The following is a 14,706-nucleotide window of genomic DNA, read 5'->3' on the forward strand; positions in this document are numbered from 1 at the left end:
GTGAAGAATCTATGGCCTTCAAGACCCTGTTAGTCTCAGCAGGAAGAGATATTGAGGGTAGTAATTCAAAACTTAGAGGGTACAAAATTTTTCCGTATTGGTCTATAGCAAAGAAAAAGCAAAGTGTGATGCTTATATACCACCGCGTAGCGCTTAGGGCACTCTCTGGGCTGCTTCCAATTTAATTATGCAGGCCACATATTACACCATCCCTACCCCCATGCTGGATACTCAGTTTACCAGTCTCAGAAAGATGGGAGGCTGAGTAACCCTCTAGCTGGCTACCTGGGATTGAACCTGGTTCGTGCCATGATGAATCAAAAACAAATATTACAATTAAACACAAATTTCACTATTAATGTTATGGCAATGTGTGCAATAAATGAAGCCTCTGAGTTATACACAAGGGGAATGGGGAGGGTTGAACTTTTGGTACTTTATTGGATCTAGTGTTAGCAGCAAGCACAGTACAGTGGACCCTCTACTTAAGGAATTAATCCGAATTGGAATGGTGGCTGCAAGTTGAAAAGTCTGTAAGTCGAATCTCCATTCACCTACAATGCACTGAAAACTAATTAATCCCATAACCAGTGGTTTTTGTTCTATTTTTATTCCATTTTAGTTTTTTTCTGGTCTGTAAGTCGATTCTCTGGCTGCAAGTCGAATCTAAATTTTGCAGCCAGAGAAGTCTGTAACTCGAAAAGTCTGTAAGTCGAGCTGTCTGTAAGTCGAGGGTCCACTGTAGTCTATAGAAAACATCTATTTTGAGCTGAATGTAGTAGGATAAAATAGGACTCCCCAGTCTCTCTCTCCTGTGCAGAATTCTCTCGGCCAGCTTCAGTCAGTGAAAATCACGATGGAGGAGCAGAATCAGACAAGAGAGATGAAGACAGCAGGTATGGTGGACGGACGCGGTCTGAGACAGAGGATGAAGAAGTGACCACCCCAACAAAAATTAAGGAGCTAAAGGTACAAGATCCATATCATTTGAAAATCTGCACTTGAAGGAAAACTGTAGCCATCTCTAAATGTGGCACCCCAAATCATAGCTTCTTCATAAGGAGGTTCCTAACATATTGCAGAAAGTAGTGATATTATCATTATTAGTCTCCATCACTCTTATCAAATTCCATTAGGAATTGTCATGAAAATACAGGCTTCCAGCTTGGCTTTAGATGTCCAGAATTCTCCTTCATATTCCAGCACAGAAAGTGTAATTACAGCTTCCACTGTTAGTTTTCAGCCAGTCTTCTCTTTTTCAGCTTGTCCACAGAGTTTCTGGAGCTTTACTCAGGAGTTTCTTATGCAGGAGAACTAGATGTGCAAACAGGGAGTGTTCTTATCTGCCCATCCTCTTCATCATCACTTAAATTATGCAATGACCAGTGAGCTTGAAGAGGAAAAGTTTTGTTCATGCAGAAGGTCTCCATGTAGGTAAGAACACTGGAGAATCTGTATTTTTGCTTGCATGGAGATCACCAGAAGGGGAAAATGATTCTTCTTCAGACTGCTTGGTCATCGTGTGATCCAAACAACTATGGAGGAGGGTGAGATAAGAGTCTCCTTTTATATGCTGTTTTCTTGCATTGGAAATTTCAGCATAGGTCTTGAGAGTCATCTCCCTCCTGTAGAGCATCCTGTTACCTACTTTTGTGACAAAAGGAGTGTTTTGATGTTTGCTAGTACAAGCAGAGTACAAGAAATACTCTTTTAGTGTCACTATAACAGAAACATAATTTTTCCACTACCCAGAGATTGAAATGTGGCTATTTAAACCAAACTTGATTGATGAGTGAGTGAGTGAGTGAGTGAGTGAGTGAGTGAGTGATACCGCCCATCTGGCAACCAAGGCCACTGTCGGCGGTTTACATAATACCATAAAACAAAGTATAAAGGCAAACAATACAAAAGCAGACAATAAAATAACATAATACAATATCAACCTATGAAAACAATATCAATAGAACTTTAAAATAAAATAAAGAAAGCCATTGTTGGTTACCCTTTGCACCAAAAGCATAAACAAAGGTGCTATACACCCAGAGCAAAGGCAGTACCTCACAGGCACATGGAACTGTCTACACAGATGTTAAGTGTTGAATAACTATAAATTCTGGTGACAGCCTCTGGCTAGAAAGCTAGTGGCTCCAGAAATGTACTTTTGTATACCACATTCCAGCCCCTACATTTATATTTTCCTCACTAAATCTGAATGAAAAGATTAACATTTATACTGCCATGGGCAAAAACATCTCTTGGCTTAGTACAGAATCGCATCCTTCCACTCTCTTGTCTCTAATGAGCTCTTCCTGCCATTAGTTCATCCTCCCTTCACATGATGAAGGAAAGGAACTGGGGAGCAAGTCTGGGGCTAAATGTGGTAAGTTCTAGGCTTGACACACAAAATTGTTATAAGATTGTTATCACGTTCTCTTGCAAAGATGGGACCTTGCAAATCACTTTACACACTGCGTCATTTCCTCAGTCTTCAAAAAGTACATTCGTGGAGCCACTGGTTTTCTAGCTAACAGAAAGAAGCCTAAATCCTTCCAGCACTGGTAAATTCCTATTGGTAATTACAGTTAGAAACAGAAGAGAGCTTTTGTTTCTGACCTTCAAAGACAGGGATCAAGGCATCTTTACAGTTCCATTCTTCTAATGGGGGTTGGGGTCGTATGATGTACATCGAAACATTTGTATATTTTAAAAAGTAGATATGTATGTATGCACAGAGTAGGTCCACTGAATGAATGGAACCTTCAGAAAAGTTGGGAGGAATCTTTATTACAATCAAAAGATCATATAGAGGATTCACCAAATCCCCACTGATTCAGTAGCCTACTCTAATTGTGACTTATCATTGGATTTTAGCCATTTGCGTACATTAGTAAAATGCATAACAGTGGGTACAACAGTATGAAAAATTTGAACAAAAACAGGGATGAATTTCTATGCAAGAAGGTGGGGTTGAGGAGGGTGGGATCTGACAACCTGATTGGGAACCAGAATGGAATGAAAATGCTGGTGAGATTCTGAAATATGCAACAAGAATGAGATTTGAGGCTTGAAAACCTCTTGATTTTGATGCCTTTTTCTGAATCCTACGTGCATTCTCATCTCATCTTTTTTTTCCCATGTGGCGAGATGTTGTTTTTCATTTTGTCATGGAAACTAATATGCATGGTTTGTATACATTTTCCCATAGGTATGTATTTCTTTACATAACTTTTCTGATGTGTGCATGTGTATGCACATTTATATCAATAAGTAAAGAGTGTTTGTGCATATATTTTCACTTACAGTATTTTAGTTTGTATTTTAGAAATGGTTTTGTGTGTACATCATTTCACTGAAATACACTGCAGGTTTCATAAATGTGTGAATTTCCAAGACAAGGTGCACTTTTTAAAGAACATGTCTTTGAAGGTGCAGAGTGGGGTACTTTCATGAGGACGTCAACGTCAACAAAATTCCTTCCAGCTTTAAATGAGATAGACAAATTTTCACATACCTAGCCACACATAATACTTTTCTTGGCTCCTAAGGTAAAACTGAATTTTGATGTGTATTATCTAAGTTCTGTGCCAGTTACTTTCCCTTCCTCCTACCTCTTTTTGCTGCCAGCCGGAACAAGAAACCACCCCAAGACACAAACAGGAGGTATAATGTCTCTGGAATGTCTTAACTCCACATCAGTGCATCCTAGTGTTCATCCTCCTTAACAATGCAAACAGCATTGTATGTGCCTCTGTTTGCTGGAATATAAGATGCAACTCAGACTAGGAATTGAAAAAATTCCTTTGTAACTATCTTTCCGATAAACTCGATCCTTAACTGCAAGACATGTTCTTCCCTAGCAACCCAAGTTGCATCTTTTATCCCATTAAGTAACCCATTCCCCTTCATCCTGTTCATATGAGCAAGAAACCCTCCAAGGAAGCAGTCACTTGAGCTACTTGCTTCCTTGGAAATCATATCTATTTTATCACCCAGCTGACTCTCTCTCTCTCTCTCTCTCTTGATGGAATTCATTTTCTCTTTTTCTTCCTTTTTTCCAGCCTTGATGTCTTCAGGCATGAGATAATTATACAGGAGTAGGCTTGACGAGCTGTTAGATCCTTAAATTGTAGAATAGACAGTTTGCATTCCTGTCCTCATGTTGGTCTACTCAAAGTCAGAATTGAAGCTGAACTTTTAGCCCAGTTGGTAAAAAGAAATGTAAAAATGTTGTTTCTAGTTTTTCCTTTGAATGCTAAATCTCATACAACAACAATCATACATGCTAGATTAATAAAGATTAGGAATATGTTCTTTCCCCAAACCTACTATGTTACCATATACATAGCTGTGAAGAAGCTGAAAATGTTCTTCATAATTTACCGCAAAGCTAATTAACTGGAAGTGAATCCTACTTGGCAGAGGTGCTGTGTAAAACAGAAATGTGAATTAACTATTTAAATACACCTATTTAAATTCTCTGCTGTGCACACACAGAGAGACATTACTTGTCACACAAAAGATTTCTTGCTAATTTTAGGAACTTCATATCAGGTTGTAGAGTCAGAGTTAGAAAACAGTCTCTCCTCTCTCTCTCTCTCTCTCTCTCTCTCTCTCTCTCTCTCTCTCTCTCTCTCTCTCTCTCTCTCTCTCACACACACACACACACACACACACACACACACACACACACACACACACACACACACACACACACACACACACACACACACACACACACACACACACACACACACACACACACACACACACACACACACACACACACACACACACCCCGAACATTCTTCGGCCACCTGAAGTTCATTGCTGGCTGTTGTTCCCTCCATGTTGTTGTCTCATCATCCATTACTTTGCATGTTCTGTAATGCAACCCTTAATGGTCCTAATTTATAACCTCACTGGTACATGAATGGGACAAGAGGCAAACTGCTTCAGAGATGTACATCATTTTTTATTTCTTCACCTCTAGGGTAGTCATTCCAAAAATGTGCTCTGTAATGTACTGCAAGAGAACTGTTAGTCTGCCATGGGAGATAAACCAATGGTGTGGTCCTATACTCACTTGCCTTGGAATAAGCCCCAGTAAACTTACAGTTTGACCCAACTCCGGGAGGCAGTGGAAGACAGGAGGGCCTGGCGTGCTCTGGTCCATGGGGTCACGAAGAGTCGGACACGACTAAACGACTAAACGAATGAAACTTACAGGGGCTTAGACACATATAAGTCTGTATTGTAAAAGCTTCTGTGAGTATCAAAATAAAGAGAAAGTTGCATTTCTGTATGAATTGCCTATTTTGGTCTTGCATCTTCCAGATAGCCTCTATTGCAGACAAATCATTTTGCTACACTGAATGTCATTGGATCATTCATTCTCTTGCAGTACAGAGGCAACAGAATTAGCTGTCCTCACAAATGGCTCCCTATTACATGAATTGCTGATTGTAAAGGGGTTTGTGTGCCTTAAGTTGGCAATCATACCCAGAACAGAGATTCAGCAAGAGACTCAAGAAGTACATTCCTTGGGGTCAAATCATTCTTAGACATATAGAATCCAAGGGAAGATTTTCAAGGGCGTGAACTTTTTATTCCAGAGGAAAAGTTTACTTAGTTTGTTACAAATTTGGGAAGTACTACTTCAGAGTAAGGGAAATTGACACAGCTGATGGTTTCGTGTGGGGCCTGGAAGCAGTCTTTAAATGCATAGAAGGCTTTCATTCAAAACACAACAAAAATGGGTGGGGAATTCAACTATTCCTAAAACCTTAGTTCGTATTTGAACTTAAACATCTAAGGACGTCTTCTCTTTGAATCAGTTTGCATAGTCCAGGAGAGTGGAGCTTCACTTAACCACAGAAGAAGGATTTTAAAAAGCTTTATCTTAGTGCTTTATGATAAGCCAAGTGTACTAATTTATTCATATAGTTCAACATTTTTGTGCCTTTTTCTCTGTTTGGAATGACCTATGTTCAGTTTCCAGATAATATTTTATATCTGTGGCCATTTTGATCACAGACTTGATGTCCTGAGGACACCTAGTGGAAATTACTAGAGGAAACTATCAATGCTGAATAGCAACAAATTTGGCTGTGTTTTGGCTCCTTGTACTATTGGCTACGGCCAGTCTTTCAGTTTAAAAAAATGAAAAACATGGACCAGTAGAAGCTGAGAAAGAGCTCTTTTCATTCTTCTTCAATATTTACTTTAAAAATCTATTTTAAATCAGTTGGGCAGCTCTATGGGAGAAAAACAGTATAGAAATAAGCCAAATAGATAGATACATAGATACACAGATAGGATTAAATGTGTTTTTGCAGCTTTTGGGAGCAATCCTTTTGACCTCAAAAGAACAGAAACCTTCTTTATTCAAGTGCATGGTGGCACCTCTTTTTCAGCACTATCCTACTCTGTGGTTGAATTTAAATCATGTGGCCATGACAGGACAGATTTCACTTTGCAGGATAACACGGCTTCTGAGATTCCAAATTCAGTGATGCTTCCACCTCAGAAAGCATCACTCATTTGTCCCACTCATGTTCCGCCCTCTAACCCTCTCCTCAGTAGTTACCTTCCTTCCCCTCTCCCTCTAAAAGTTTTTAGACAAACCGGAAGATGTTTTGCTAAAGCACCAGGCGAGCATCAATGAGTTGAAGAGGACATTGAAGGAACCCAACAGCAAACTTGTGCACAGGGACCGGGATAGGAGGCTGCCATCCTCACCCGCCTCTTCCTCTCCCAAACATGAGGATGAGACACCAAAGGGAACTCCAGAGAAGACCAATGAGGTTTGTTTTGCTGTATTATCCTGATGATACAAAGTTTTGACTGTTAGATATCAAGACTATATGCAGTTGTGTTGATGTTTGTGTCTTTAGAATTCTGTGCTTGAGTCTCTATGTGGAGTCAGGGCCATGTAGCATTATCTAAATTTTCCCCAGCCTGTATTGTCAGACATTGTTCCATATAACATGGTTTAACTAATGTGGTGAGTGCCTTGCTTTCTTGACTGTTAAAAGTGGTGATTTCTTCCATTCCAGGTAATGATTGATTGATTGATTGATTTACATATTTATTTACTTACTTATTTACTTACTTATTTACTTATTTATTTTATTTATTAGATTTCTGTCAACAACATAATAATGACATTCCTTTCTTCAGTACCACTTCCTTCTATCCCTGCAAGGGATTCCCGTGTGGGGAGGGATATGAGCTTAATGGTTCCAGAGTGCATATGCTGCGTGCAGAAGATGATCCCAGAGTCAGTGTTTTACATCTCCCATTTAAAAGGTCTGCTAGGAGGTGTTGGAGAAGACACATGGACCATCACATGTGTCTAAGGAAGTGGATTTTGATCTGTTGCGACTCACATGGAAATAAATATGTTAGCCTTTAAGGAGCCCCAATATTTTGTCCTTTTCTCTTCCCCTCCTCCTGCCAGTTGGGCGATTCACTGCCACTCAGAATAAAGTATGCAGCTAGATTAGTGGTTCTCAACCTTGGCTATTCCAGGTGTTCTTGGACTGCAATTCCCAGAAGTCTTGACCACCAGCTGTGCTGGCTAAGGATTCTGGGAGTGGCAGTGCAAGAACACCTGAGTCATCCAAGGTTGGGAACCACTGGCTTAAATGTACCAACATTGCCCCTTCTTATAAGGCAGTTTCCTTTGTTCTTACTGTGGAAAAGGTGCTAAGTTTTTCATTTTTGAAGAGCTCACCATATTAATCCCATAAATATAAAATAAAAACCAGAGCTAAACAATATCTAAATTATATTTGTGTTTCTAATGTTGGGGCCTGGAGGTGGTGAGGATTTCTCTATTTGCAAATCCTTGGTGCGACTATTGATATTAAACAGGGTAAAGTTTTTTTTGTGTATTACAGTAGTGCTTTATCCAAGCAAAGCCTTTTACCAATTGCTAATGGTGCATACAGTTGATTTCTCTTGTTTGATACAGTACTATGGCTTTTTATTTCATTTGCCAACCTATTCTCTAAATGTCTATTTCATTTCCTAAATGATAATTTGACTCTCAAGCTTTAATAGGTAGTATAATGTTCCAAGCCAAACCCTAACCACCCAAAGGGAAATGCAATGGCAGTATGCTAAAATGTCTGACTGCCTCCTTGCCCATGTGCCTGTTACACAAGCAAGTGGGAGATCACCACAAATCAACATGAGGACATTTGTTATGCACATTTTCCTTGATACAGCAGGTGGGATCAACCCACTGCTCGTCTTGATCTATATTTGGGTGAATTATAGTAGATTCAGTAGTCAGGAGTTAACAGTCCAAGATGTGAAATATGCTTCCTTCTGATTATTTCGCATGCTTTTATTTTTAGCTGTGTGCTGAAGATTCAGCCACTGTATTTCTGTAGGCCTTCCTAATGCATATCAGTCTATATAATGGATAGTGTAGATGATATTGATTCTGTGTGTGGTTTCATGTGATACGTTTTATGGATTACATACACTGCTTTGAACACTCTACATAGATCATAAATACTGTAAACATTGATAAACAAACAACCCATAGGATAGGCAAAAGATACCAGACCAAACTTCAGATTGGTAGGAGGGGACATTATAGCAGCCATGTAAAATCAGTGGCCATAATCCTTTTGCCAGTTTTTGTTTTCATAAAAGAAATGGAGTAAGCCTTGATAGCCACTAGCTGCTCACTAATGGGGTACAGTTAGGGATGAATTTGCTGTAAATAGTGAACTGTCAGTCCCAAAACTCATCAAGGACCCTTTAAGCCAAATTATAGGACTGGAACCCCTCAAACTGGCAGGAAGTAGAGCTTGCCTCCGTGCCTCTTCTTCATGCCTGCTTCATCATGGGAGTAGCAATGAATATACAGTATAGGGGGAAAGGAATCCTTGCAAATCCCATGGGGTAGCAGGGCACATTTCTAATGGTACAAAGAAGTAGTGCAGGAATGACATGGAAGTAAGAGGGCTTCTCTACTTCCTGCAGGTTTGAGGGCTCCCAGTCCTATAATTTGGCCTAGGGGGCTCCTGCTAAATTATGGGAGTGGGATTTCATTATTTACATTATATCCATTCCCTAACCAGCATCCCATCAGTAAGCAACTATTGGCTGTCAAGGATTACTCTATTTCCCTTATGAAAGCAAAAACTGGCAACAGGATTCTGGCCACTGATTTTTACACGGCTGATGGGACCAAGAGTTCATTACTTCCAAAAACTCTGTTCCTAGTACTAGTTGCATTCCTGAGTATATGCCCGATCATGTAATGGATAGGGTGTGTCCAGGAACACAACTAGCAGCAATTTGCTACAAAGACTTAACATGTATTTCTCTTTTACAAATGTAAATCAGCAATACAGTTTTGGCTGTTCTGAAATAGAAAGGTATCTTATACCATTATGTTCAGTATAGATGTTAAGCATCACACTTCACGATACCATACTTTAATTAGACTAGATGGACTGGTTAAATTAGTACTGGGTGGAGACTGCTAGCTTTACCATGATGGCAGCTCTATGCAGGAGGCTGAAATGTTTGAAAAAAATCATTTATTGTTTGAGTCTTCGGATCACATGTCCCCCAGAGAATAATCCACTCTTGCTTTCTAATATAATGGTTTCTCCACAGAGCCAATGCCATGTGGGAAATGTATGTAGTTGCTTCCATGTGGTAGCTATTCTGCTGAGCTTTCTCAGAGAATGTTGTTAATTTAGCAAGGAGTGCCCATAAAGCAACTGGGGAAGCTGTAGAATACAAGTCATACCATTTTTTTTGGCAAGAGAAGAGTTACTTTGAAAATATAATGCCATTATACTCTATATGGAAGGATTATCTCTCTTATTTATCGTATCATTCATTTACTTGCCTTGTAAATTTCTGCCCAAAATTAGGATTGAGGGTAGCTCATAAGATTCAAAATGGCTGCAGAATACCCTACAAAAATTAAATTAAATTAAACAATTAAAACAAATTACAACATAAAATACTATTGGATTAAAAAGAAATTAAAAAAAAACATAGGACAAAATCCTGTTACTGTACTGCCATAAGTGCTCAAGAGTCAACACTTATATTCTTCATTGTGCACATGGGGCATAAGTATAAGAATTCTGACCCAGTGATTAAAAAAGTAGCACCAATCTATTAATAATCTCTAAAAAGGTATCTCTGTCAGCCACAGGACAACAGGGAGGGACACTTTAACTTCTCTTGGAAGACAGTTCCACATCTTTGGAGTAGCCATTGAGAAAACCCTAGTTCATGTCCTCATCATGCTTGACTTTGAGGACAGTGGGACTAGGAGCAGGGCCTCCTTCATGATTGCAAAGTCAAGGCTTATTTGTATGGGAAAGCATGGTCTTTCAGATAGCTTGAACCAATTTGTATAGGTCTGTATACAGTAGGTAATAGCCAGCACTTGGACTTCTGCTCAGAAACAGACCAGCATCCTGTGAAATTGTTGTAAGAAGTGGCATGCGCTCCCTGTAACTGGACCCAGTCAAAACTTTGTTTTAGCATTCTGGACTAATTTATCTTCACATATGGTTTATTCATTGCAGAAATAAAGAAATTGTATGTTCAGTATAACGTAGTAGTATGCTTATGTGGCAAGATGTTCTCAATAGCAAAGCTCATACTGAGTTCAAAGAACACATGATATTTTTTTTCCATACAGGAGGATAGTTACAATGATGTACAGGTGTGAATATATGGATAGCTAGCATTCAAGTTTCTGGCATGAGTATTATGATTTTGGCAGTTTCTGTCAGGGGAGCTTTCTTCTGCATGTGGTGCGCCTATGCAATAGATTTGTCTCATGTCTGTTCAGATTAAACAAATTCAGTTGGGCAAGAAAATTCTTTAATTCTGCCATATAGTCTTTCCATCAGTACATCCTGAAATAGCTCACTGAAAGTGAAAGATGTGACGGTGGCTTAATGAAAAGTATTTGAAATGAAAGTACTGTACATAAATAATTAAGGTGTGGAGCTCCTCTCATCTGTACACCCTGTTTTTAAATGGAGATTTTTCCACTCCTGCTTTTATACATGCACATGGCAAACTAATGAGTCAAAGGTTTGCAAAGCGTAAGTTCTGTATGAGACGGAAGTTGGCTGGGTTGCTTTATGCTTGAGTGAGCCATCACAGAGGGAACTGAAAAATGTTTGGCAGCTAACTTCATGTCATTGGTTGCTACTGTCATTGGCATAAAGAAGCTAGAACTTTAAAAAAATGGATGATCTCCCATAAAAATTACCACAGGATGTGTAAGAGTAGAATGAAAATTCTCAGTGTAGATTCTTCTCTGTACTTTATTTACTGTCTCTTTCTCTGCATTTCCCCCATCTTCTTCTCTGTCTCTTTTTCTCTCTCTTTCCCTTGGGTCTTGGGTTTCCCCTGATGAAACAGATGTCAGAAGAGGATTCTCCAGAGGATCTATCATCTGAGCATGGAGCTGCCTTAGTCATGGAGTCTTTTACACAGAAAAGCCTTGTTTCTTCTCCTGAGGTTATCACCACTCTTTCATTTTCTCTCTTTTCCGTATCTGCTTTTCTATATCTGCTTCTTCTCTTGTTTCTTTCTGTAGTAGTTTGGTTGTAGTACTACACACATTATGTGGGAGTGAGTTTCAAAAATACATGGTATCAATAGTAAATAAGGGATTCACTTGGAACATATCTCAACATATTTAGAAATTTTTATTTCATCTATGCCAGTGACTTTTTTGGGAACAATACAAAAGGCAGGTATAGATTATCGTAGAGTTTTGTCCCAGCTGGGCAATAGTGCAACTGAATGAAAAGCAGCTATGCTATAGTATTAATAGTGTATTAGTTCTCCAAAGATGCCTGTATTCTACCTGCAGCATATCCAAGTCAGCGTGGGAAAGGCTTTTCTCTTGTGGTCTGCCCCAACGGTTGCTTCCAAAAGCAGCATGGATGGCAAACCAGTTTATAATGAGACTTGGTTCCCTGTGCATTGTCACAAGAACTGAGTGTGGAGCCAAAACATAACTGGAGTGGAGGAAAAAAATTGTAATGCTCGAATACAGTTACCAGCATAGCCAAAGAGATCTAAAAGGGAGCTTCAACTACTCTGCTGAGCACAGTGCCAAGTTAGATTGAACTATATTGCTTTGTAGTGTGTAGAGAAAGAACAGGTACCCCATCCAGCTCTACATAAACCAGACACTGCTAAAAGAAGAAGCTTTTTCTAGATACCAGTCAAGCCACAGAACTTATTTCTCATCAGGTTTGTGTGTGTGTGTTTACCATCACATCTGACTTTAGGCTACCCTAATAGAGTGTTTAACAGTATCACCCCCAAGTGAGTTTCTATGCCTGAATCCAGGTCTTCTGAATCTTAGTCCATAATCACCACACCAAGCTGCCAGCAAATGTAACCTGATATTTTCTTGGATTTGCTGAAGCAATTATAGGGCCATTGCAGAATAGGCCAACCCTTTCATCCATCAGATAAAATAATGTATTCACCTCATCAGTTTTCTCATAAAGAGAAAACTGGCCATGGGGAAAGGGGTTTGACTTTCCTTCTCTGTTATTTTGGCTTCTAGTTATAGGTGTAGTTGTATGTATGTCCTGTCCTTATCCCACACATTATATCTAATCAGGGGGCTTCATATCTCAAATTCTGTGGCGTAACTATTGGATGAAACCTTTGACAATTCTCAGAGCAAGAGTCAGCTACCTGAATACAGACTGCATTAGTTATACTTAAGTCCAACTGAAAAGAGTGTGGAAAAGTAGGTTATCAAGTCTTTTTGATTTAGATGGATCTATGAGGACTCATTTTAGTTTGGGTCCAATCTATATTGCTATTATTAGTTACAATCACACACAATAAATGAATAGGGACCAAGAGCAGTGCGTAGAAGTTGTTTTAGTGGCATCTTATCCAAAAACTTTCATTGAAATATGTAATCAGAACTGACTTAAAATACGCAACAAAATAGCTACCTGCTTTCACAACAGATGGAATGGGTTGATTCAATAGTTGCAGCACAGGGTGGATAAACACCAGTGCTTTTTAAAAGATCAAATTGATTAAATTAGTGATTTAAATTTTAAAAATAATTTCAAATTGTCAAAAATCCAATTTTTAATTTAAATCATGATTTAGATCAAATTCACTCTATTGCAAAATCAGCCTATGTCTGATTATATAATCTACTGTGGAAGCCAAGCATGTCACTATTTATCTACATGATAGGTACTACAATGCACATACTAAGAAAATTAAATAAGATGATGATCATTAAATCATGTATCCAGTTTAAAAAATTTACTAGAAAAAGTAAAAGATATATTTCTTATATAAAATATATATTTTGAAAACTTGTGAAAATATTTCATATATGTCAAGAAAAAATGCAGCTGTTTACACATGCAATAAGATAAACTGCCTATGCAATTTGTGTGGCCTGCACTTTCTTTGTAAAAGAGAGGGGGAAGAAAATGAATGCATTTCAAAGAGCAGTTGTTTGCCCGGATTGTTGGATGAAATGACAGATGTATAGTAGAAATGAATGGGGAAACTGATTTTTTGCTGATTCCCATGGAAAGTGGCCTTATTGATGTTCTTGGACTAATATCTAGATCAGAACCTACCTATTCAACATATCAGATATATATTTAAACATATTTTGATAAAGCATACATTTAAATAGACATTTTGAGAGGTTTTCTAAAGTTATAGTAAGCAGAATGTTTGATAGAAATCTCTAATCTGAAATACTGAACTGCAAAGTAGGACTAAGCTTTATTCGACATCAGTCTTTCAGCTGCAAATCAAGGGTCTGGTATATGACACCGTAAAGTAGGAATATAAATACTCCCTTAGTTTGTTTTCTATTTTCCACAAAATGCAGGAGAGATATTTTTGTTCATGATTCTTCTCTTGTACAGGGGCAAAAAGCCTCCCAGCAGTTGATTACTTTTCTAGCGGTGTCTCTCAGTGTGGCAAGAGACATTGAAATCGTATTGTGCAGTTCTGTGTGGACAATGGGGGTGCCATCACCAATAGCACATTGCTGCTGGTTAAAGGTGATTTCAGAGTGCATGTGACTTGTACACAATGCAGCCAAGTTGTACGTACTCTGAAATTGCCAAAGGAAATCTTTAATCAGCAGCACTTTGTGACTGATAATGACAACATCTCTGTTACACAAGTGGAGCTGACAAAAGGATTTCAGCCACTTTTTCATCAAAACCAAAAAAATCTTGCAAATATTTGTTACATCCTTACTCTTATGCTTCCACTTTTTTTTCCAACTGTGCAATTGAGTCACTGCTGAAAGCCATGTAGAGTTACTATGTGGTCTCTGATTGATTATAGTCACCTGGATCTGGCTAATGCAGGGAGTACTTCTTTCACTTTAAATCAGTTTTGCTTTCCCTTCATGGTATACCCACACAGCCAAATGTGAAAAGGTACGTAGTGTTGTGTTCTTAATTGCATTCATCATGTGAACACTGATTAGTTGGGATCACTCTAAGAGGAGAAATGAAGTCTAACCAAGGGGAAATAAAGAAAAAAAGAAACTTATAAGAGAAAGAATAACAATGAACAGGTTGAAGAAAAGTTGAACACTGAAGGGTGTTTTTCTGACCACTGTGAAAGGACTTTTTGAATGCCCAAATTGAAATCTGCAAATACTGGGCAGAGCACTAA

The 14,706-nt window shown here is 38.7% G+C and overlaps 1 protein-coding gene across 46 annotated transcripts in view; it reads left to right on the plus strand.

Moving 5' to 3' along the window:
* EPB41L1 (erythrocyte membrane protein band 4.1 like 1) overlaps positions 1-14,706 on the plus strand; it is a 229,148-nt gene that overhangs the window by 188,765 nt on the left and 25,677 nt on the right. For 26 of the 46 annotated variants that reach the window (XM_072996982.2, XM_072996991.2, XM_078393198.1 and 23 more), the window contains 4 exons: positions 821-969; positions 3,625-3,660; positions 6,612-6,803; positions 11,425-11,523. In XM_072996982.2, coding sequence (XP_072853083.2) covers positions 821-969; positions 3,625-3,660; positions 6,612-6,803; positions 11,425-11,523 — 476 coding nt within the window. The remainder of the gene's footprint in view (positions 1-820; positions 970-3,624; positions 3,661-6,611; positions 6,804-11,424; positions 11,524-14,706) is intronic. The other 20 variants (XM_072996994.2, XM_078393210.1, XM_072996997.2 and 17 more) reach the window with 4 other exon arrangements.

The sequence above is a fragment of the Pogona vitticeps genome, chromosome 4, assembly GCF_051106095.1.
Source record: "Pogona vitticeps strain Pit_001003342236 chromosome 4, PviZW2.1, whole genome shotgun sequence".
Classification (NCBI taxonomy): domain Eukaryota; kingdom Metazoa; phylum Chordata; class Lepidosauria; order Squamata; family Agamidae; genus Pogona; species Pogona vitticeps.